The following is a 22,594-nucleotide window of genomic DNA, read 5'->3' as shown; positions in this document are numbered from 1 at the left end:
ATGATTTCTGCTCACTATTTGACATACATCAGAGCATGATGCTCTATATTCATCTTCATCACTTTACTTAAAATGCTCACAGAGTTAAGAGAAATGCAGTTCTATAACCATTTTGCCAGTGAGGAAAGGAAGGCCCAGAATAGTTTACTCACTTGTCTGACAGTGGGTTTCCCTTCTGTGTGCTCCCCACATGCCCTGAACTTTCTAAGCAATGCCTTAGTCACGGTGTGAGGTATACAAGAGGTTATCCCTTTTTTTCATGCAATAATTTGGGAAAAGACAGGGTCTAAGGAAAACAGAACTTAGTAAGGATCCAAAAAGCCTATGTTACTCCCTCTTCATGCCTTTTCATAGCTGTGTAACCTCATTTGAATTACTTCATACTCAGTTTTAATATCAAAGAAGTATGGATGACCTCCTGAGATAGTGGTTCCAAAGTACTGCCCATACTTCAGGTTGTGCACTTTTGAAGCAATAGCTCCATTTGAATTTTTGCTGTAACTACAATGAGGAAAAAAGTAAGCATTCACATGCACTAATTTCCTACTAGATGCTAGGCTCTCTGACTTCTTTACATGCATTAGTCTCACAAAGAAGATGAGTGCAGTCTTGTAAAGATGTTACAAATTCAAAGAGCCACCAGTGTTAGAATTGGACATAAGCCCAGGTGGATATCCATTAAAAGCACTTTTTCCTCAAAAGAGTATTTCAAAAACTATCAAATACATATTATTGTAATTCTGTAAGTCTAAACCAGATCTAAAATATAGAGTATATTTTTGAAAAGTATATTGTTACCCTGATCCAGTGGTTTCAGTTACCTTGAAGCTCTCTAGAAAGTTATACTTTCAGATATAAAATGTCATTTTCTTAAACTATATTAAGAAAATAATAGCTAAAACCTCCCCAAATTTGGGCAAAATCCCATTCAAACAGAGATGAAAGGAAATGAGTATACCTCACATAAGACAAAACTAAAGGAAGCCTTCAAGACACATGATATTTGAGCTTCTGAGAAAGTGAAGCACACAAAAATGACATGTTGTTTATATGGGAAAACCAATTTTAGTGGCAAAAGATTTCTCCTTTGAAACCACAGAGAACAGAAGGAAGAGTCATGATATTTTTTTCAACTTTTCAAAAAAGAACTGACAACTATATACTTTATATTTGGAGATATTTATCCTTTAGGAATACATATTTGGACCAAACAAAACTATGAGAGTATTTGATGACCTATGCTTAATGAATGGCTATGAGAAGTTCTCCAAACAGGAAAAAAAAACTGCAGAAAACCTGGAATTTCAGAGCAGAAAGAAAACTGGAATGAGTATAAATATGATTAAATAGCAGTTACTCTTCTCCTCATGAGCATCTTAAGACATGTTTTATATTTGAAGGAAAAATTTTAATAACAGCTGTACTTGAGACAATTATATTTTTACGAGTTAGGAGGGTGATTAGCCCTAAATGGAACTAAATTTTCTATATTTCATGCAAAATCATGAAATATCAATACCAATAGATGGTAGTTACATATGTATTTTGTAATATCTGGAACAACTACTAACAAAAACATAAGACAACATACTCAGAGGCATGATATAGGAATGAAAATAGCATTCTAAAATGTATTCAAGTGATTCACAAGCACAAGAATGCAGAAAAAGTACCCCACAGGAATAAGAAACAGAAAAAATCCAAAGCAAATAATAAAATGGCAGACTGAAGCCCTAATATATCAATAATTACTTTAAATTTGAATTATCTAAATATAGAAACTCAAGTTAATTGTTTTTAATTTTTAGATTATTTCAATTGTAAATTGACAAATGATTCTATAAATTTGTGGGGTAAAATGTGATGTTATCACATGTATACAACATGAAATGATTTAATTGAGCTAACTAATGTATCCATTACCTCTAATACTTATCATTTTTGTGATGAAAACATTTGAAGTTTACCATCTTAAAAACTTTGAAAAATACTATCCACTATTGTTAATTATAGCACAATTTTGTTAATACATCTCAAAAAACTTGTGCCTCCTGTTTAACTGGAACTTTGTACCCTCTGAGCAACATCCCTAATGTTGGATATATGTAATATGGGACTTTAAATGACCTCTCTCATGTCAATGGACATAATGATTATAGAATATAGAAGAACTAAATAAAGAATACAGAACTAAATAAATACCAAATGAGACAGATCTAAGTGATGCATTTTGCACTCTGCACTTGCAACAAGACTGCAAATTTCAGCCAGGCATGGTGGCACAAACCTGTAATTCCAGTGGCTTGGGAAACTGAGGCAGGAAGATTTTTTGCAAGGTCAAAGCCAGCGTCAGCAACTGTGAGGTGCTAAGCAACTCAGTGAGACCCTGTCTCTAAATAAAATACAAAATAGGGCTGTGGATGTGGCTCAGTGGTTGAGTGCCCCTGAGTTCAATCCCCAGTACCCACCCCAATACACACACACACACACACACACACACACACACACACACACACAAAAGACTGCAGATTTCAAATTCCAATAAATGCAAAGTAGATTATAAAGACCAATGTTTCTGTAACAATAACTAGAAAGCCTAGGTGAATTTTTAAAAATAAAAACAAAAAAGCAAACCTTAGTCCTAGTATCATTTTTAAGGGGGCGGGTACCTGTAATTTCATAGCAGAAAGAAAACTTTCTGCTTAACGACTGAGCCACACCTCCAGCCTGTTTATTTATTTATTTATTTGCTTACTTATTCATTTATTGAGAAAGGGTTTCACTAAGTTGCTTAGGGTCTTGCTAAACAGCTGAGACTAACCTTGAACTTGCCTCAGCCTCCTGGTTCGCTGATATTATAGGCATGCACCTCTGTGCATGGCTGCTACTAGGTATCTTAAGAGAAGACAAGGAGCTCCAAAGTAAGTCTAGGATATAAACTACTTTCACCCAGAACTGCCTATTTGAAAATAAACAACTGTAAAGTTAAGCTGTAGTTTGGTGATAATCACTAGAAATAAAATTCAAATCTCAGAGATAACCAAAGGTGGCAATGCTGTTGAGCCAACCCATTATTTTAGCTGAGATTGCAGTAGCCTACACTTTCTGAGTCCAGAGGAACAAACCGTAAGTATATCAGCTTTCACTTGTAGCCTGATTTGCATCATCTGGGGTACAAATTTAAAAACACATTAAACTGTATGATAATGTAAATATCACAGACCAAGCTAGGAAAATACAGCTAAATTGGGTGGGATTTTTTGTTTGTTTTGTTTGAGGTGGGGACTTGGTATATTGCTCAGGCTGGTCTGGAATAAATTGGTAAAAATCTGATTCCTATAAATACATATATGGGCTAGGGATATAGGTCAGTAGTGGAATATGTGCATTGGCATGCACAGTCCCCTGAGTTCAGTCCCCAGGCATGTGTGTGCATGCACAAACGTGTGCACACACACACACACACACATACACACACAAATGCATGTATTATAAAATAAATACATCAGTAAAAATACAAAAATAAATGAAAAAGAAAAGAAACACACAATATAGTTTTAACCAACCTTTCACCAGGGCTTTGAGAAGTCTATAAAACTGATAAACTTCTGGTGAGACATAGAAAGAAAAAAAGAGTAAAAACACCAATCAATAATATCAGAAATAAAAGTGAGGGGGGTGACATCACTAGAGAATTTTGTGACAAGCAATTTGAAAATTTAGAGAAAGTGTTCAATCAGTAAAATACAACTTAAAACAGGTGTAAAGGCATGACTTGAACTGTAAACATGAAGTAAGTAACATTAGCAATTAAATAATTATTGGACAGAATGCCTTTATTTTATTTTTTTAGTTTTTATATGGTACTGAGGATCGAACCCAGTAACTCACGCATGCTAGGCAAGCACTCTGCCACTGAGCTACAGTCCCAGCCCGCAATTAAATAATTTGATAAAATAATCTCTAAGTCTTAATGGTTTCATAAATGAATTATGTTACTATTTAAGTAAGAGATAATTCCAATATTACACAACTTTTTTCAGAGAATAGAGGGTACGCTATGTTTTATAAAGTATTCCTTAACACAAAACCTGGACAAGGACAAATTGAGAAAGGTAAATTTCAAACACATTTGTCTCATAAGCATTGATGAAAATATCCTAAGCAATATACCTGGGGAAAAATCCTAGCAATATATAAAAATTCTCTATATTATCATGATCAAGTTGTGTTCATCCTATGAAAGCAAGATTAGTTTAACATCAGAAAACAAATTAATACATTAAAAAATAAAAACAAATAATACAAAAAGAAAACCAAGTGTGAAAAGTCATCATTTATTCATGAAGAAATAATTTGTATATGGGCACAGTGGCACACAACTGTAATCGAAGCTACTCAGGAGGCTGAGGCAGGAGAATTACAAGTTCAAGGCTAGCCTTGGCAACATATTGAGACTCAAAAGAAAAAATAAAAGGACTGAGGATGTAGCTGAGTGGTAGAGTGCCTCTGTGTTTGCTCCCCAGTCCCCAATTCACAAAACCAATTTGTAGAAAACTAAAAATAGCTGAGATTCTGTAAGAGGTTTTTAGATGTAATTTGAGTGATCAGGATTTTTCTAGACATGTCATCAAATCAGAATTTGTAAAAGCATAATATGATAAATTTCAAGACATAAAGACTAAGAAAAATTATTATTCCTTTTTCTCAGTCTCTCTCTAGCTTCCACATTTGAGAAAAAAAACATTTAAACATTGACTAACTGAGTCTGGCTTATTTCACTTAGAAGGAATAACAGTTTAAAACTATTTGCTATTCATATCACAAAGTGTTTAATTTCCTAATAATAAAAAACTCTTATTGATTCAATTTTGATAAAGGAACAAGGGTTACTACATTGTTTTTGACAACCCTAGCTGCTGTAATGGATGAAATAAAAACTTGCAGTAGCCCAGTACTACTGAGATTTTTCTTACCCTATAAAGTCCAAATGGAGGCAGGATTAGGGTGGGTTGGCTCTGCTTGTGGAAATAACAGTGGAGCCAGACTCACAGAAACTCTGCCACCTTCAGCACCTGGCTTCATAGGGCACTCTGGGTTTCATCATTATGCCACCAGATGGGGGAAGTAATAGAGTTAAATGATCACATATTGAGGCTTTATGAGTCAGGCTTGTAAATTTTGTACATCATTTATGCCCACTGTCCATTGTCTAGGACTCACTCCAAGAGCCACAATTACCCGCAAGGACTCTGGGAAACTCAAGAAGGAAAAGGAAATCGATTGAAAAAACACATAGTCTCTACTACAGTTATCACGAAAAAATCCAAAGGAAAGAAAATACAAAATGTGTTTAAAATTATTTTTTAAATTCCCAGATTTATGTAAAATACAAAAAATGTACATTTTATCTACAAAGACACCATCCATTACCCATCACTTTGCAAAATACCCAGGCAACTGAAACCCACGAATTTGGAACACATGAGAGGAAACAGGCATGCTCCTATATTGTTAACCAGTGATGAAATTTTATGTAAGTTCAGTAGAGGGCAATTTTATCAGTTCCTATTAACCTTCAAAGAGCATTTACCCTTTCACTCTGAAATCCAACTTCTATGAATTTATACTTTAGATATACTTGCATGAGTATGAAATGGTGTTACATATGACTTATTTATTGCCTTGTTGTTTGTAATTGCCTAGGGCTGGGAAAAACATAAATGCCCATTCATAAAGAACTGGCTTAAAAAAATAAGAGATATAAATGAATGGAGCCTGCGTATGTGTGTGCTAGAGAGAGACAGAGGCAGAGACACACACACAGAGATTCTTTAACATTCATTTTGAAAATATCCTTCGGGAAAAAAAACAATTAGTGGGAAAAAGACAAAATGTGTATAATGCCTGATTAAGAAACAGTTTAAATACTGTAAGAATTATATGATGAAAAGTTGGACAAGAATGGTAGTAGTGGGAATGAGAAAACAGAAGGGTTTTGATATTTAGGAGAAAGATCTATAATACTTCGGATGAATAATATGAGAAAGGCAATAGAGAAAATGGTAACTAAGAAAATGCCCAGATTAAAAGGGGAAAAGGGTGTGAAACCCAGTATATTGTGATACCATTGAGTGGGAAGGAAAACACTGAGAGGGAGCCAAATTTAAGACAAAGAGTAAACATTGGTCTTCCCTACTTATGTAGTATTTGAAATGCCAATGACCAATTCAGGTCAGTATATAGGGCAAATAGTTGGTTCTCCTAGTTTGAATCCCTGTTGATTGGTGTGGAATGATAATGTCCTCCATTGCTGCTAGATGTAATAGAACATGAGGGTAGTAATGAAGATTGCTCTGGGGAGAGAATGCAGTGATGTTGACCAGCCTTAGAACCAAGCCCCAAGAAACACAAATAATTCAAGCCTGAATAAAGGAGGAGGATGTTGCATCAGAGCTGGATAAATTGTTCAGAAAGGTGAGGACATCAAGAGAGCAGTGCCACAAAAGTCAAAAGGTAAGAGCCCTTCCAGAAGGAAAGAGTGCTCCACGCCATGAGGGGAGGGAGTAAGGGCAAATGATTGAAGACCTGACAGTTTGCACTGCCTTGGGCATGTGGAGCTCAGTGCTGGTGATTTTAGGTCATGAAAGCCTTCAAGGGGGCCATGGCATGACAGCAGTTGCAGGATAAGAGGGAAGAAGGAGGTGGACAAGGGGCCACAGAGCCCCTACAGTTCCCTCACATCATCTGGCTCCGAAGGGAGGGACAGAGAGAACACACTCTGTAGAGGGGTTCACAGGCTGCACGAGGGGCAAGTTAATAAACAGGTCATGTTTCCGTTGCCAAGGTCCTTACACGGGAGCCAGGCATTGTGCTGAACACGCCTTGCCACCCGATCTTCACGACAATCCAAAGGCAGAGAGGATATGCTCCTGGAGCCACGTGGGAAGAAACGGGCTGGCAGAGTCAAGCGACTTGTCTAAAGCCACCCTGCAGCCAGGGGGCAGGCTAGGCAGTTCCTTGTGGGGGGCGGCGGGACGGGACCAGCGACAGCAAAGCCTGGGCAGGGAACCCCGCAGGAGTCTGTCCCGATTCCCTTGAATTCTGGCTGCCCTTCCTCTCCGCCTCTTTCGTCCACCTTGCTACCCAGGACAGCCCATAACCAAAGGACACCCAGAAAGGCCAACCTCCCCATCCCAGAGGGACAGGGGAAGCCCCTGAAGGAGGAGGGGGACGAGGGCTGCGCTTCGGGGGTGCCCCTGAGCTCTCTCTCCCGCGACCTCTACTTGGGGTGCCCACGCCTGCCTGCCGCTCAGTCCACCTTGGGTTTCCAGGGCCAAGGCGCGGGCAGGAAGGGTCCTCAGGCCGCTCCACCTAACGCCTGCGGGAGGACCCGTCCCTGAGCTCGGGGACGCTCACACTGTCCCGTGGGAGACATGGAGACCAGAGCCCAGAGCAGCCCGGGAACAGGGACCCTCACCCTTAGGGTCCCCCTTCCCCACCCAGCCCGCCTTGTACAGTCCCAGGCAGCAGCGGTTCCCACCTGCTGCGGTGCCAGGTTTAAAAGGTGGCTTCAGGGAGGGATCGCGACTCCCCTGTCAGCCTCCACTAGGCAACGCTGGCTGGGCCAGCACATCTGTCTGCCTTCAGGTGATCTTACAGCCCTGAGGGCACAGGTGCCTCCATCAAGATGACCTTCCTGTTCCAGCTCTACCTGTAACACCCAGAAAAGAGCTCAGTGTAACAATGAGGAAAGGACTTGATCATGCAAGATTAGACGTTCAGTTTATATTAAAAGTGAGGTTTGTCCAGTGTTTGCCTTGTATCAAGCACTGTTCTAAACTGGGAGCAGTGGAGCACTCATGCCTGTAACTCCCCCTTCTGGGGAGACTGAGAGGGGAGGGTTGCAAGTTCTAGGCCAGCATTGGCAACTGTCTCAAAATATAATAAAATAAATAAATCAATAAGACGAGCGCTGGAGCTCAGTGGTAGATGGGCCCAGGCTTCAATCCCCAGTACTGCAAACACAACACACTGTACTAAATGTTTTACATTTATTCATTGAAGGTTGTGTGTGACCTAAGGAAAAGGCCCCTATAGGGTCCCCCAAAGGTTAAGAGAGTGAGGAAGAGGAAAGAACTCCCTGAGAAAATTTGTAATACTGTGTAAAAGTTGTAATACTGTGTAAGAACAACTAACATACATCTACACTGTTTACAAATGATAAGTGTACCATACAGAGCTGTCAGCTATGGGACAAATTTATTCAGAAGATCTCCAGAATTTATTCCTCTTGCATAGTTGAAGACCTATGCCTGTGTATTAGAGACTTGTCTTTTCCCCCTGCCCCTTAGCCCGAGGCACCCACCAACATTCTCTGTGAGTCTATGAGTTTTCTATTTGTCATGGCTTCCTATGCGGATCATGCCTTGTTTGTCCCCCAGTGAGTGGCTTATTGCAGTACTATTTACAATAAGCAAAATGTGTACAAACAACCTAGATAGATATCCATGGGTGGATGAATGGAAAAAGACAAGGAGGCATCTGAGAAACTGATGTGACCCCATTTTGAATAAATAAATAAATAACAGCAGTCTACCTCAAGGCCTGTCCAAAGGAAGAGGGCATGACCCTTGTCCTTGGAAAAACCCACAGAGAGCTCCTAGGCACATAGCCACCCTGCTGATTTGTTTGTCTGTAAATAATAGGAGAGATCTTTGGAGCCAGGTGTCCCTGATTCAGTTAGGCTAGTTGAGCACCCATGGCAACCCCCTAGGAACCACCAATAAGCATGAGACAGGGAAAATACCTGGGATGCCAGATGACCCCCCAGTAGTTTATAGTGGTTGATAACATGTTAGGAAACCATGTAGTTTAGCACGCACACCCCTCACAGATTAAACCAATGTTCAAACGAATCCCTCTCTTGTACTAACCAATCACCCCTACCAAACTTGTTCCCGCCAATGAATGTGCTAATCAATGCTAACAGTTGTTGTTTGATTTTCCCGTGGTGTGCAATGATTTGCTGTGTGATGTTGTGACAAATAGAGTATCCCCCAAACACCTAAAAAATCTCACTGAACAAAGAAACAAGGCTCACTCCCTGGGACCACTGCGTCAGAAAAGGTTGTGAGTCCAGGCTCGAGCTTTCAATAAAGACTCTTGTATGATTCAGCTCCTGGAGGTCTATTGGGGTCCCACGAATCTGGCATTACAGCATCTACCTGCAATATTATCCACCTTTAGAGAATAGAACCCTGTAATGTGCTACCACATGGGTGAATCTTAAAGAACTGCTAGTGAAGTAAGCCAGGAACAAAATGGCATGTGTTATACTATTCCTCATTACATGAGATGCATGGAATCAGAAAACTCAGAGACAGAGTAGAGTACAGGTGACTGAAGCCTGTGCAGAGAAGGAAATAAGAAGTTATTGTATAATGGGTACAAGGTGTCTGTGTTAAGAAAATGTGTTGGAAATTGATAGTGGTGTGATGCACATACAATAATGTGAATGAACACCTCTACCACCTAAATGTATATTTAAAAAAGGTTGCTGGGCTGGTGGCACATGCCTTTATTCCCAGCAGCTCAGCAGGCTGAGACAGGAGGATTGCAAGTTCAAAATCAGCCTCCTTAAAAAGAGTCAGCCTTAGCAATAGCGAGGTGAAAAGGAAGTCATTGAGACCTGTCATTAAATAAAATACAAAATAGACCCAGGGATGTGCATCAGTGGTAGAGGGCCCCTGAGTTCAATTTCCAGTACCAAAAAGTTTAAAAATTAAAACTAACTAAATAAAACGGGTTAACACGATTTTCTGGTATGTATATTGCCGCAACCCGGCTAGGCACAGAATCACAAGCCACTCAAGAAGGAACAAAACTTTATTTTTAAAAAGGCCGCCAATGCCCGGTGCGTACCCGGCTAGCAAGCTGGTCCACACACGTGTGTGTGTGTGTGTGTGTGTGTGTGTGTGTGTGTGTGTGTGTGTGTGTCTACCGGAACCGGGGGCCTGGGACTTCCCCCGGAATTCCCGCCTACTATCTTTCCCCAACCAATGGGAACTCTCCGGGAGTCCAGTAACATGAGTCCCTTAGCAGGCTGAGGTGAACAGCAGGAGTCCAATTTCCATATGAATGTAAATCTTAACATAATCATATCATCTCAATGGCTAGCTGGCAGTCACCTTAACCAAAGGTGCCATGTATCATAATACTTTGCTGTGGCTCCTAGCAGTATATTTAAAATCCATAAAAATCTACCCAAAAGAAAAACTGGTAGAGAATTGGGCAGCATTTTTGCATACTCTTCCTCTATCACCTCCCTGCCTTGTGGGGTCTCTAGAGTACAGCATTTGGTATCCATAAGATGGAGCCCTAATACTTGATGCTAGACAAAGTGCAGCAGACCTTACTCACCAGCAACTGTATTCATAGTTCTTATCTTTCTCAGAGCTACCATGAAAAGCTCATGTAAGATGTTCCACTGTATTGCGCCCAACATGGAACTCCAGACAAAATAAAAAGAAATCTGATGGTCTATTCTAGAAAACATTCTGAGGCAAAAATAAACAAACAAAAACCTATAGCTGCCTGGGTCTAAAGTTTGTACTTGAAAGATAGAAAGGGCAGCTGAAAGCCTAGGAGGAGAGGAAAGCAGAGAAGAGTGCTTCTTTAGGACATGAGAACATTGGAAAGCACCTCTGTATGCTTAGGGGTTTAAAACACCAGGTACATAACCCAGGAGGATGCTTGTTCAGAAAAGATCTGGGAAGACCCTTTGGTTTCCCAGTGGTTGACCCCTGTTCTCAGTACAAGCAGGAAAAGAGAATATGGTGGATTTTTTTAAAAGTCCCATCTAAGTGTTGAAGGAGTGTGCCACCACAGAGCCAATCCACAAAGAGTAACAGAAGTATTTTTGGTTTAATTTGGTTTGATTCTAGCTCCTGACTCTCAAGGAAATGGCTGCCATGCACAAGCAAAGGGACACCAACTCAAATGAACACACACGGTAAGAAATGCAAGGTCTCACACAATAGTTGAGAAACGTCTCAAAATTAATGAATGGCTGTACCTTTCAGACATGAAGAAAAGCAAACACTGGGGAAGGGAGATAATCTGATTTTCAGTGATACCACACTGTAATATCCAGATATCCAGCTTTCAGCATCAGCTACAAATTCAGAAAGCATCCAAGGAAACAGTGACATATGGCCCCTTCACAAGAAAATGATGAACAGAGGAAAGAAGAGTACAATTTCCAAAGAAGAGAGTGTTGGATAGTTTCCATGCTCTTTCTAAATTAGGTGATCTGAGTGTAGCAGGGAGTGTGGGGGTGGGCTCATCCTCTCATGAATTTGAAGAAGAAAATGCACAGACACCAGGGAGAGAACAAAGTAAGAGCATTTATTAGAGGAATAGAAAGCAGAGCTCCAAAGGAGGGAGGGGACCCATGAGAGGAATGTCAAAGTGTGGCTCTTAGGTTGATATAGATCTGCAGGTTTAATAAAGTCGGCCCCTGAGCACTCCTGGGTAAGGCGTTCAGTGTCCACGAGGGATTCATGCCACTTTGAGTCCAATCAACTTGTCAGTCAGGTATTTTTCCTTCTGTGGAGAGGCATGACCCCTGTCACGTAGGGTCCTGATTTAAAAACAACATTGTTATAAGTTTATAGCAATATCTGCAGGTACTGTTTGTGAGTTACCAATCAGGGAGTTATCCAGGGGCCCATCTCTCTATCACTCCAGCCTTATCTCATTCCTGACGTCAGGAGGACAGAATATTCCCTTTTGATTTCATGTCATGGGGGAATGCTGGAGAGAGTCTCCCATGGAATGTGGGGAGTAAAAGCTTAGTATGGGGTGAACAGAAAAGAAGTATGACCAGTGTAGAAAGCTGAAAGTTTCATTGTGAATGTGAGGACATTAGGTGGTCGCCTAGCAGTAATATGGGAAAGAGGGAAGGTGTTTTGGAATTTTTATTATTTATTTATATTTCATATGTTCAGTTGTTCTCCGAGCATGTTTTAGTGCTCACGGGAAAATAGTAGTTTGGAGAAGGAGAAGCTGACTACATGAGAGAAGTAGACAGAAAAAATAAATTATTCATGGTAGTAGGTTCCTGATAAGACAGCAGGGATGTCATCCAAAGCACTCACTGAAGGCTTTTCCCTTAAACATCAAGAGTGATATTTCTGTCATTACTGGAAGGATGACCACCACCACAGATGTAGCTGCAGGCAGGGTTTTATACTGGTGCCAGGAATTGTAAGAATCCCCCTGAGGACCAACATTTTCTCACCAAAGTAGTAGATCACCAGCTTCTAAGAGAGAAAAATGCAGATCAGGTGTTTGAGGCATTGTAAAGCTTTAAAACTACCTGGTCATCATAGGGAGTTGGTGAGGAGCATTTTGGAAAAACGCAGTCATTCACTAGCCCCCTTCAAGAGCTTGGTTGAGATGGATGCCTTGCATTATAGAGAGTATTAGTCTCTATAGCCACTTGATTTTCCCCTAGAAGACTACTGCTTCTTGAACCAGAACACTGTGTCCATCCAGATCCCATAGAGACAATTGTGAGTTGGATGAGTAAGGAAGCCCACCCCCTTTGTTGCAGAATGGAAGAGAGAGGCCTGCACACATTTGCAGGTGAGGACAGTATACTGAGGTGAGACCTGTGGAAACAGCCAGGATGCCCAAGAGCAAGCTTACCTGGACATTTTGTCCAGGTGCTCAGGAATTGGCTCCAGAGCTACAATAGGTATTTAGGAGTCATCTCTATACCAGAAGTACATGAAGCCTTGAATTGGAATTGACTAATCCAGGATTAGGAAGTACAGCATGTAAAGAGTTGGCCAGGGAAATGGGACCCAGGGAGGACGAGCATTTAAGTGCACAGGGAAAGAGAAGTCATGGAAGCAGATGGAGCAAGAAATCTAAGAGGAAGAGGAACGTCCCTGGGAGACAGGGTAGAATCACAGACGGAGATGAAGGAGAGAGGGTAATGCCAGAGGGAGCTGAGGTCAGATGAGAACCCGGAGTCGAGTCCTCTGGGATTCATTCATGCTTTTTACCTTATTAATACCTGAATCAGCTGGGATAGCTGGGGGCCCATAGGGAATAAAGCCAGACTGAATTTAATTGAAAAAATGAGGATGGGAAGACTCAGATGCATCTTTGGAAAAGAAATGAGGGAGAGGGTTTGGTACACAGAGGGGGAAGGCAAAAGTTAATTAGGATGGGGTTCCTGAATACCTTTTGAGAAGGAGGCATTGAGAAGGGAGAAAGAGAAAATGCAGGAGAGAGAGAATCAGACAAAGTGTTTCCTCTCATCTCCCATTGCTAAAAAAGCCCCTGAGGGAGATGGTCTCATCCCTGGTGAGGAGATCCAATCCGCAGTTGTTCAGGATGAGTGCTCTAAAAGCCAGAAGTTCAGACTCTTGCCTGTGGTTGCACAGCTATCAAGTGGGAGAGCAGGGCTTAAGCCCAGCTATCACTCCAATTGACAACACATGCCAGGGCATCGTGTTCCAAACAGGCTGAACATCGTCCTTTCTTAGGAAAAAGGAAATTACACTGTGACAGTACATTTTGAAACATTTATTCTTTACAAGAATCCCATTCAGAACTACCCCAAAAAGTAGTGTGAGACTGACCATTTTTAGTGTCAATTAATGGTTGTTCCTCAGCAGATTGTTCCACACTCCTCAATGATTTCAGTCTTTACAACATCACTGCACAGTTTATAGGCCTCCCTGTGCTTGGGAATGAGGGACCCAGCGTTCACTCAGGTCTCAGCTCTTGCCATTCACACCATGAGCACTGAATTGTCTGTTTATCCTCCTCCAATGAACCAGGTTGCCAAGAGTTTTCATATCTCAAGTTGTAACTGGGTGTAAATGTTCCCTATGTCCATTCAGACATTAATGGGCGTGAGTAAATTGCAGGGGACATTTGGATATTAAGTACGAAGTAAATGGTGCTTTTAGAAACACACCAGGTTGAAACATAATCCACATAAAATAAAATTCATCCGTGTAAATTGTACACTTCAGTTGGGTTTGGTGGCATACTCCCAGAGATATGCAACCATCACAAGAATTTCACTAAGAAATGTTAAACTCCTCAGAAGAAAGCCCCTGTCCATGAATGTCTATGTTCTAACCTACACTCCTTGCCAGGAAATCTAATTCATTCCTTCTAAGTGAAATAAATCAGGCTCTGGTAGTTTGAAAAAATTTAAAAGTTTTCTCTCAAATGTGGAAGCTAGAGAGAAACTGAGAGAAAAAGAATAATATTTTTTTTTTAAAAAAAAAAGGCTCTCTTGAGAATAGAAGGGAGATGAAGACAGTAGAGGAAGGGGATTGGGAGGGAAGGAGGAGGGGAGGGCATGTGGGAAAGGCTGGGATACCAAACCTATGAATTCAGGGTGTGTCCAGGGCTGGGGGTGCAGCTCAGTGGTAGAGTGCTTTCCTACACCAGCAGGCCCTGAGATTCATTCCCAGCACCACAAATTCATAACTAACTAAATTATACTCTGCCTAGATATGATTGTACTATAATGAATCCCACTTATGTGTATAATTTTAATGCACCAATTGAAATGATAACATAATGATAATAATAGAAGGGAGATGAGTAGAGTAGAACAAGCAGAATCTGGGGAGAGAGAAGAGGAGAAAAAGGGAAGGTTCTGGGGAATGAGATTAATCAAATTATGTCATGTGCAAGTTTGAGTGTGGCATAATGAATCCCACTACCATGTATAATTATAATGCTCCAGTAAAATTATTTTAGAGATTTCTGTCTCTAGAAATTCACCTATTCTGAACATTACATAAAAGTGGAATCTTATCTTGTGGCTTCTTCATGTAGTATAAAGCTTTTAGGGTCCACTTATGTTCTGACACGTTTTTTAATATTTATTTTTTTGGTTGTATTTGGACACAATACCTTTATTCATTTTTATGTGGTGCTGTGGATCGAACCCAGAGCCTTGGACATTATAGGTGAGCAGTCTACTCCTGAGTCATAACCCTAGCCCCAATGTTCTGACACGTTTGGGGGCTTCATTACTCTTGATTGCCAGTCAATCTTCCACTAAATAGACAGAAGACATTCCGTCCAACCAGTCATAATCTGATAGACTCGTGGGCTACTTAATAACTTTGGCCTTTATGAATATTCATGTTCTCAACATTTGTGAATGCATTTTTGTTTTAACGTAAATTTTCATTTCCTTTTGGTGGATTCCTAAGAGTGGACCTATTGGGTCACTTGGAAACTGTTTCAGGAATTGAGGAAAACCCAAACTACCAAAGGGGCTGCCCTATTTTATAATCCCAGCAAGCAATCTATCTGGATTTCCATTATTCCAGTTCTTGCTGTCAATTATTATTGTCTGGCTTAAATGTTAAATTGTCTGATTTTAAATGTTGTCATCCAGATTGTGTGAAGGAGTAGCTCACTGTGGTTTAGATTTGGGTCTCCATCATGCATCAATCAGTGAGTGTCTTCTCAGGTGCTTACTGGCCATTTGTATGACTCATTATGCAAAATGACCGAGCGTATTCTTTGCCCATTTAAAAATAAGATTATTTGTCTATTTATGCTATTGAGGTACAAACATTCTTTGTATAGTTGGTATGTAACTTTAGCCGAAAACCTGACTTTGAAATAGTTTTGTGAGTTCTTATTTACATTCTCGTGTGGAGCCTTTGTAACGCAAAGCATTGTAATTTTGGTAACAGCCTATGCATCTATTCTTTTATCTCTGTTGTTTTTGCCACAGTATCAGATGTAAAAATCCTTTGCCTATAATAGCATCAGGATTTATTTTACATTGAGGCTTAGCTCGGAGAGCCTATTATACTCCTCATGCTCTCTCAAATGTACAAAGCATGAGGACCAAGAGCCAGGTAAAAGGTGGGTAGGGTTGACGTCATCCCTGTCACTCACAATAATGGATATTATGTGAATCACTTACTAGTTTCCTTTGTTGCTTGGAAGGGAAAAATCTATTACTTTTTCCTTTCATTGTAGCCAGAAATAGAGTCTCTTCAAGATGGAATTCTTTCTTTCTAGGACATGGATCTCTCATATTTAGCAAGGTCTTCCTCAGATTCAGAATAAGGAATTTGGAAATAGAATTAGGATCAGAGTGTTTATAGAAAAAAATTTCTTAATACCCAAGGTGATACATAGGCTGAGGAGAGGCAGTCTGTGTGTTTCCTGGAGTACTGATACATCTGGATGAGAGACCTGGAATATTCTGCAGAGATATGAGAATTCTGCCTGAGAATTATTGTATGCTCTATTTATGAAGGAGTTATGGCTTTTGCTCTCCATGTAGGTCATTGATCCACTTTGAGTTAATTTTTTATTGAGTTGGAAAAAGGGATCCAATTCATTCTTTTGGACGTGTTTACTGTTTGACCCTTAGGAGATTTGTAATGTACTTATTTATTCAAAGTGCCAAATGGAGAAAAAATATATATATATATATTGGAATGTGCAACTCATGTTCATGTATGTGTACATGGTGGAAGGTCTAAATCAAGCTATTACACATATATGATACCTCACATGTAATTTCCAGAGGTTTACCACACTTGAAATGTACTATCATGGGATTTTTAAAATGATATAGTGTTATTCATCATAGTCACCATGATGTATCACAGATCTCCTGGATTTACTCTTCCTTTCTAACTGAAATTTGCATCCTCTTCCCAACAATCCCCAACAACAACACAAGCCTCATAACTACAGTTGTCATGTTTATTCTATGAGGTCCACTCATTTACGATGCCACACATGAGTGAGATCAAGTGGTATTTGCCTTTCTCTGCCTGGCTCCTTTCACATGATATCATATTGTCCAACTGCTCTTTAAAGCCGACTAGTACGACTGCTCGTACTTTCACAAGCCAGGGAGACTACCAGGGTCTCCTCCAAGTAAGCTGAGGTGGTCAAGTTGCTCAAGATGTTTATTTCTCCTCTCAGATAGGTCACCCCCATTGACTGCTTTATCTCCAATCTCTTGGAAATCATTGTTTCATGTGTGTTGTCTACTTTTCTTTATTCATTTATATGAAAGAATAACTCTTATATTTCCTTCCATTGCAGCCAGGAAGGAAATATAAGAGTTACTCTTTCATATGAATGACAAGGGCATAGAGAAGGAATACAAACTTTATAAAATACTGATCTTCCAAATTTTTAGCAAGATCTTTTTTTTTTTTTTTTGAGTATTGAACTCAGGGACACACAACTACTGAACCACACCCAGTGAGCCACATGCCCACAGGATACTAGGCTCATTTGCTACTTTAAATGCTTTGCTTCACTCAAAGCTCACAGAGAAGATGAACACAGGTGTGTGGAAATGTTCCACATTCAAAGAGCAACAACTGGCAAACTTGGACAAGAGCCCCTGTGGAAGTCTGTTCAATGATTCTTTCCTCATAACAAGTGTGATCCAAACTATCATGGTGATTATTTGTAGACACAAAGACAAATACATGGACACGTGAAATAACAATGTTGGAGGCTGCAAAATGACCAAAACACTAACATTTCAGACTTTTAAAGGAGGCCAAATTCAATGGAGAGGATGCTGGGATAATGGGCAAGGACCAAGGAACAGTGAATTCCCTCAAGGGTAAAGAAGAGCTAGATCCATGAAGTGAGTTGTACCTATGGAAAAGGGGAAAAGGATCAGAATTAGTGGACTAGAAGTACTTGAGAACAAACATTCCCTGCTGTCCTTAATGAATCTGGCAGACAGTAGCTCTGGTTTTCCTTTCCTGTGCCACATGCCAGCCTGGGATCCATTCACTTAGTGCTTCTATTCTCAGGCTACAGTGCCAAAGTCGATAAAGCCTGCTTAAAAACATGTGCTCTGATGCCAGGTGTGGTGGCACATGCACATCAGCCCAGCAGCTCTGGAGGATGAAACAGGAGGATCACAGGTTCAGAGTCAGCCTCAGAATCTTAGCAAGGTCTAGTCTAAAAATAAAAAGTGAAAAGGGGCTGAGGGTGTGGCTTTGTGCTTGAACATTCCTGGGTCCAATCCCTGGTACCCTAAAGGGAAAAAAAATTGTGCTCTGAGAGGCTTGGGTGAGAATTAATTAACAGAAGAGATTGAGGTGCTTGTTAAAGGGAGAGTCTTCAGACATGCATCACCGGTTTCATTTTCATGAATTTGATATGATTCATTTCAAAACTGGGTGTAAAGATCAATTTACTCATCTCATTTAATGACATTCTACGCTATGACCAGTGATATTGATTTCCATTTGGGTTCATGATATGAATTTTCATTGTTGAGCACACTTAATTAGGAAAATACTGTGTCTGTCTAGGGAAATTGAAGAAAAAACACTACATTTATCAGTCAAAGCCTCTCCATATAGTACACATGGGAATTTCCTTAACTCAGACTGTCCTGGACACTTGCCAGAAAAGAACACACACTTTCTTATCGAGCTCATTCTATAGAAGCCTTTGGTACAGGCAGCAAGAGTTTGTCCCTGTGTCTTTTGGGCTATGTGGGTCCTTCTAGTCTACTGTGGGGGACACCGCAGTTCCCTCTTCTATGGCATTCTGTGAGAGAGCCAAGAAAAGTTCTTAGGAAATGACATGGGACCTCTGATCACACGTCTTGTCATTCACTCAGCTACTCACAGGTCTGATGTTGTGCGTGATTTCTGGGGCGCTCAGACTAAGAAACCCCCATTACCTCTCATGTGTGCACACCTAACTCAAAGTTGCATGTCCGTCTAAAAGGTTGGCAACACGGCATTATTACCTGACTTACTTCATGCCGTATCCTAGAGCACTTCTCACATTGCACTTGGCCTGTGGCAAATCATCAGTAAATGTTTGTGGTAGGAAACAAGGAATGCATGAATGCTTAGAAGGGAGAGCAGAAGGGATGGTCGGTGCCACCGTGCAAAAGCACTCCAATATATGCTACTTCCAACAGGTGAAACCTCGCCAGTGGGAAGAGCAAGTTATATTTTCTCAATGTAGCTTTTAGCACACTGGACTGTGTATTAGGGCATTGCCAATGTCAGCTCCAAGACTGACTGAACAGCTGTTGTCCCTAACATCTTATTCTCTGGACCATCACTCATATTTGGTTTGTTCTTGCCCAGAGAAGGAGGTATAACCAAGCCTATTTTCCTTTAAGGGTTAAGTCATCTATAAAATTGTGCATAAGCTGTATGTGAACTTTGCAAAAAGTTAGGGGTGCAGCCGTGCAGACCCAATATAGGGAGACAGAATGACACATAACCTGCTACCTAGAAGTCCACAGGTGCAAGACTGTATTTTCTGAAAATGTCCACAGCAACATCTCCCATCTCATGTTGTTATAAATAGCGCCTGCCACCTCCCCCACTGAGAGATGTAATTCTTATTATCCCACTTGAATGTGAAAGGGCTTGTGACTCACTTCTAATCAATAGAGTATGACAGGAGTGACTCACCCTGAGTTCTGAGGCTTGATCACAGGAGCTGATGCAACAATCACCTTTCTTATTGAACACCCCCCCAGGGTCTGAGTCATCACATATGAGGCCTGACTACAGAGAGGCCTGCCATGCTCAGAAGAAAAGGAACGCCACCACGAGGTGAAAGTAAGGAACTCCACGTCCTAGTCCACCCATCCTTCAGTCCTGTCCACAAGGCCACCAGGACTGTCAGTCAAGGAGCCTTCCTATGAATCCAGCCAGAGCAGGCCAGGCTTTTTCAAAGGGGGTCACAGACATCATATGAAAAGTCATGTGCCCTGTGTCCTTTCTCAGTTCCTGATGCTGAAATGCCTTGCATATACTAAACGGTTGCCATGTTATGAACTACCTTGGGGGCCATTTGTTATGAGGCAAGATTAACTGGGTGTGGGGGGGATAGGAGCCTAGGACAGGCCTCTACTGAAGGCACAAAGCCATCTGACCCTCCTGCACATCCTCAAACCCTAATCTCATCCTTCCTTAAGTTATTTCATTGAATTTGTTTATAGTTTTCCTACCACCCCACCATAGAAAAGGACAAACAAGAGTTTTGTATGGCCAGGGGGACTTGACAGGAGTTCCCATCAGCTGAGAAGAGAAAAGGGGTATTCATGGATAAGGTATCCAGTGCTGGGCACCAGGTTTGCCCTGAATATGAGAACACTGGGACTTGATCCCATCACTTAGGGAACTGCACACAAGTGACCTACCCAATAGGTGGCAGAGACTAGATTCAAGTACAGACACGGTGTCCCCAGAGGCTGAATGTGCAAACACTCTGCTGATTCTCCTCATCCAAACGTTAGGGGACCCTGGAGAATTTTGCCTTGCTGCAGAGTGAGAGACACCACCATCTTTGACATTCACAGAGGCCCACTTTGTTCAACAGCCCCAATTTCCCCACTGCCAAACCCTATTCTGGGTAGAGATCAACAAACACAATTTCACATTTATAAATATTTATTAATTTCTGAACACTTAACACATGTACAAGGTGGGTACTTTGAAAGATCCAACGGGGTGGACATCCCTCTCAATCCTCTCTCCCCATCCCCCCCAGCAGTTAGTCACTAACACAAAACCAAGCAACAGAGTAGCATCATTGGAGAACTGAGTGTGATGAGGTATGTAATATCGAATTTCAAAACATGCTATTTTCAAACACACTAGATAAACAACGTGGCTGAAAGCAACAGCTTTCCCTAAGTAGTGGAAACATGTCCACCTAAAACACAAACCCTCAGGAAACCCGGGGAGAACGTCCTGTAAGTGTTCACAAAAGTGTTGGGATGTAGCCGCCCAGCACACTAAAACGCACGTGTTGCACACAAGCCTGTTCACAATAGCACCAGAAATGTACAGTACACGGGATTCCCACCAGCCATGTGGGGATCCTTCAGGAAGAATGGCACAACCAAGTGATGGAAGAGATGGCTTGAAAACGTGGAGACACTACTTGCTTGTTGGATGTCAAGGTGAACATTGTACACAGAAGAAGGGGTGTGTGCTCAAGTTCTGGATTCAGAGACAGTCCCTTCAACAGAACTGGAGGGGAAGGGGTAAAGAGGGACAGGTAGCTTGCACACCAGGAGAAGGATTGTTTCCCCAAGTGCTGCAGGGGTTGGCTGGAGGGGCCCCCACCCGCACACTGGATTCAGCTTGTTGGTGGCCCCAGTCACTGCTCCTCTTGACCAGGACAGGCAAGGGCCATCTCCATGGACGCATTCTGCATGGCGTTGTCGTCCTCCTCCTCCTCTTCAGTGGCCTCCTGTTCCCAAGCTTCACCATCGACCTCCTCGATGACCATGCTGCGCACAGTGCCCGCGTCCAGGCAGTGCGGGGCGACGCCGTACACACGCGGGTCGGACTCCGCGGAGTGGAAGCTCTGCACCCCGCATGTGCTGCAGAAGCTGTGCAGCGCCGGGTGCGTGTTGGACGGGTAGGTGACCATGCTCTCAGCACCCTGCAGCAGCGTGAAGCGCTCTGCCGGAACAAGGAAGTGGCGGTGCTGCTTCTTCTTGCACAGACTGCAGCTGCACTCCACCACGTGCAGATCCTCAGGGGCCCAGGCCGCAAAGCGGACAGCGCCACAGTGGCAGCCCCCGGTGTGGTACACCAGGCCCGGGAACTCGAAGGTGTCCAGTAGGAACTTGGCGGCACCCTCGCAGCTCAGACCCCGCAGCTTGCGGAACGACTCCCAGCGCTCGCGCTGCGCGCCCAGGTCCAGCTCACCTGGGGACATGGCAGGGGCCGCTGGGGTGGGCGCGGGCGCCCGCTGGTTCCGCAGCTGTGGCGGGAGCAGCAGATTCTTGGCCCAGGTCTCCTGGACCCTCCGCCACCAGCTCTTGCGCCGCGCCTTTCCCCTCCGCCACTTGGCTGCTGCGAGCTCCCTGCCTGCCGCCTGGCTCCGGACACCCACTTGGACAGGTGGGCAATGCGCGCGGCTCCTGCCCATGACCGCGACCGCTGCGCAGGTGGCTGGAGGATCCCCGGGACGCTTTTGCTTTCTCTGCTGAGCGTTGGCTCTTTGCCTTGCTCTGCCCAAGGCGCCTGCAGTCTTCTGAGTGGGCGCCCCCCCGCCCCTCATTTCCCAGGCAGTCTCTGAGCAGCCTCATTGGCTGCACCTGCAGGATTGGCCACTTGTTGAGTGTGATGTCAAGAAACCCTTCCCTTGACCCTATCAGAACAGCCTCTGCTCCCTGAGAGACTCAGTGGGAAGGAGGTGGTTCAGCAGACACATGTGGGGTCCCCCAGGGCTTCTGGGCACAGGGAGGAGTATTCAGCTCTCCAAACTCTAGCACTCATTTATAGTCAAATACACCAAACTAGGAACCAAAATATGGTCATGATTTCTCCCACAGGGAGGAGAACAGAGCCCCCCAGGCAAGCCTCAGGTGGTCCTAAGCGCACCAGCTGGAGGGTGAAAGAGAGGGGCCAGATCAGGAAAGGCTTTTTTGCTGTCTGCCTGCAGGGTGGGCTCTGTCTGCCTCTAGTAGTTTTCCTTGCGATGGGGTCTGTTTTCATATGACTGTACCATTTCAGCTTTGTAGATTCATGTGTGCATGATGTGGCTG

General features: G+C 42.5%; 1 protein-coding gene and 1 long non-coding RNA gene across 2 annotated transcripts in view; one reads left to right on the top strand and one right to left on the bottom strand.

Annotated features, from left to right (window-relative positions):
- LOC120890719 (uncharacterized) overlaps nt 1-22,594 on the top strand; it is a 135,739-nt gene that overhangs the window by 44,380 nt on the left and 68,765 nt on the right. The gene's annotated exons all lie outside the window — the stretch shown is intronic.
- LOC144371635 (centromere protein V-like protein 3) lies at nt 20,463-22,057 on the bottom strand. Its single transcript, XM_078034002.1, has one exon. The coding sequence runs from the start codon at nt 21,973-21,975 to the stop codon at nt 21,196-21,198; it is 780 nt and encodes a 259-aa protein (XP_077890128.1). The 5' UTR covers nt 21,976-22,057; the 3' UTR covers nt 20,463-21,195.

This window comes from Ictidomys tridecemlineatus, chromosome X, assembly GCF_052094955.1.
Source record: "Ictidomys tridecemlineatus isolate mIctTri1 chromosome X, mIctTri1.hap1, whole genome shotgun sequence".
NCBI lineage: Eukaryota > Metazoa > Chordata > Mammalia > Rodentia > Sciuridae > Ictidomys > Ictidomys tridecemlineatus.
Note: the sequence above shows the minus strand (reverse complement) of the source record. Positions and strands in the feature narration are given on the sequence as shown.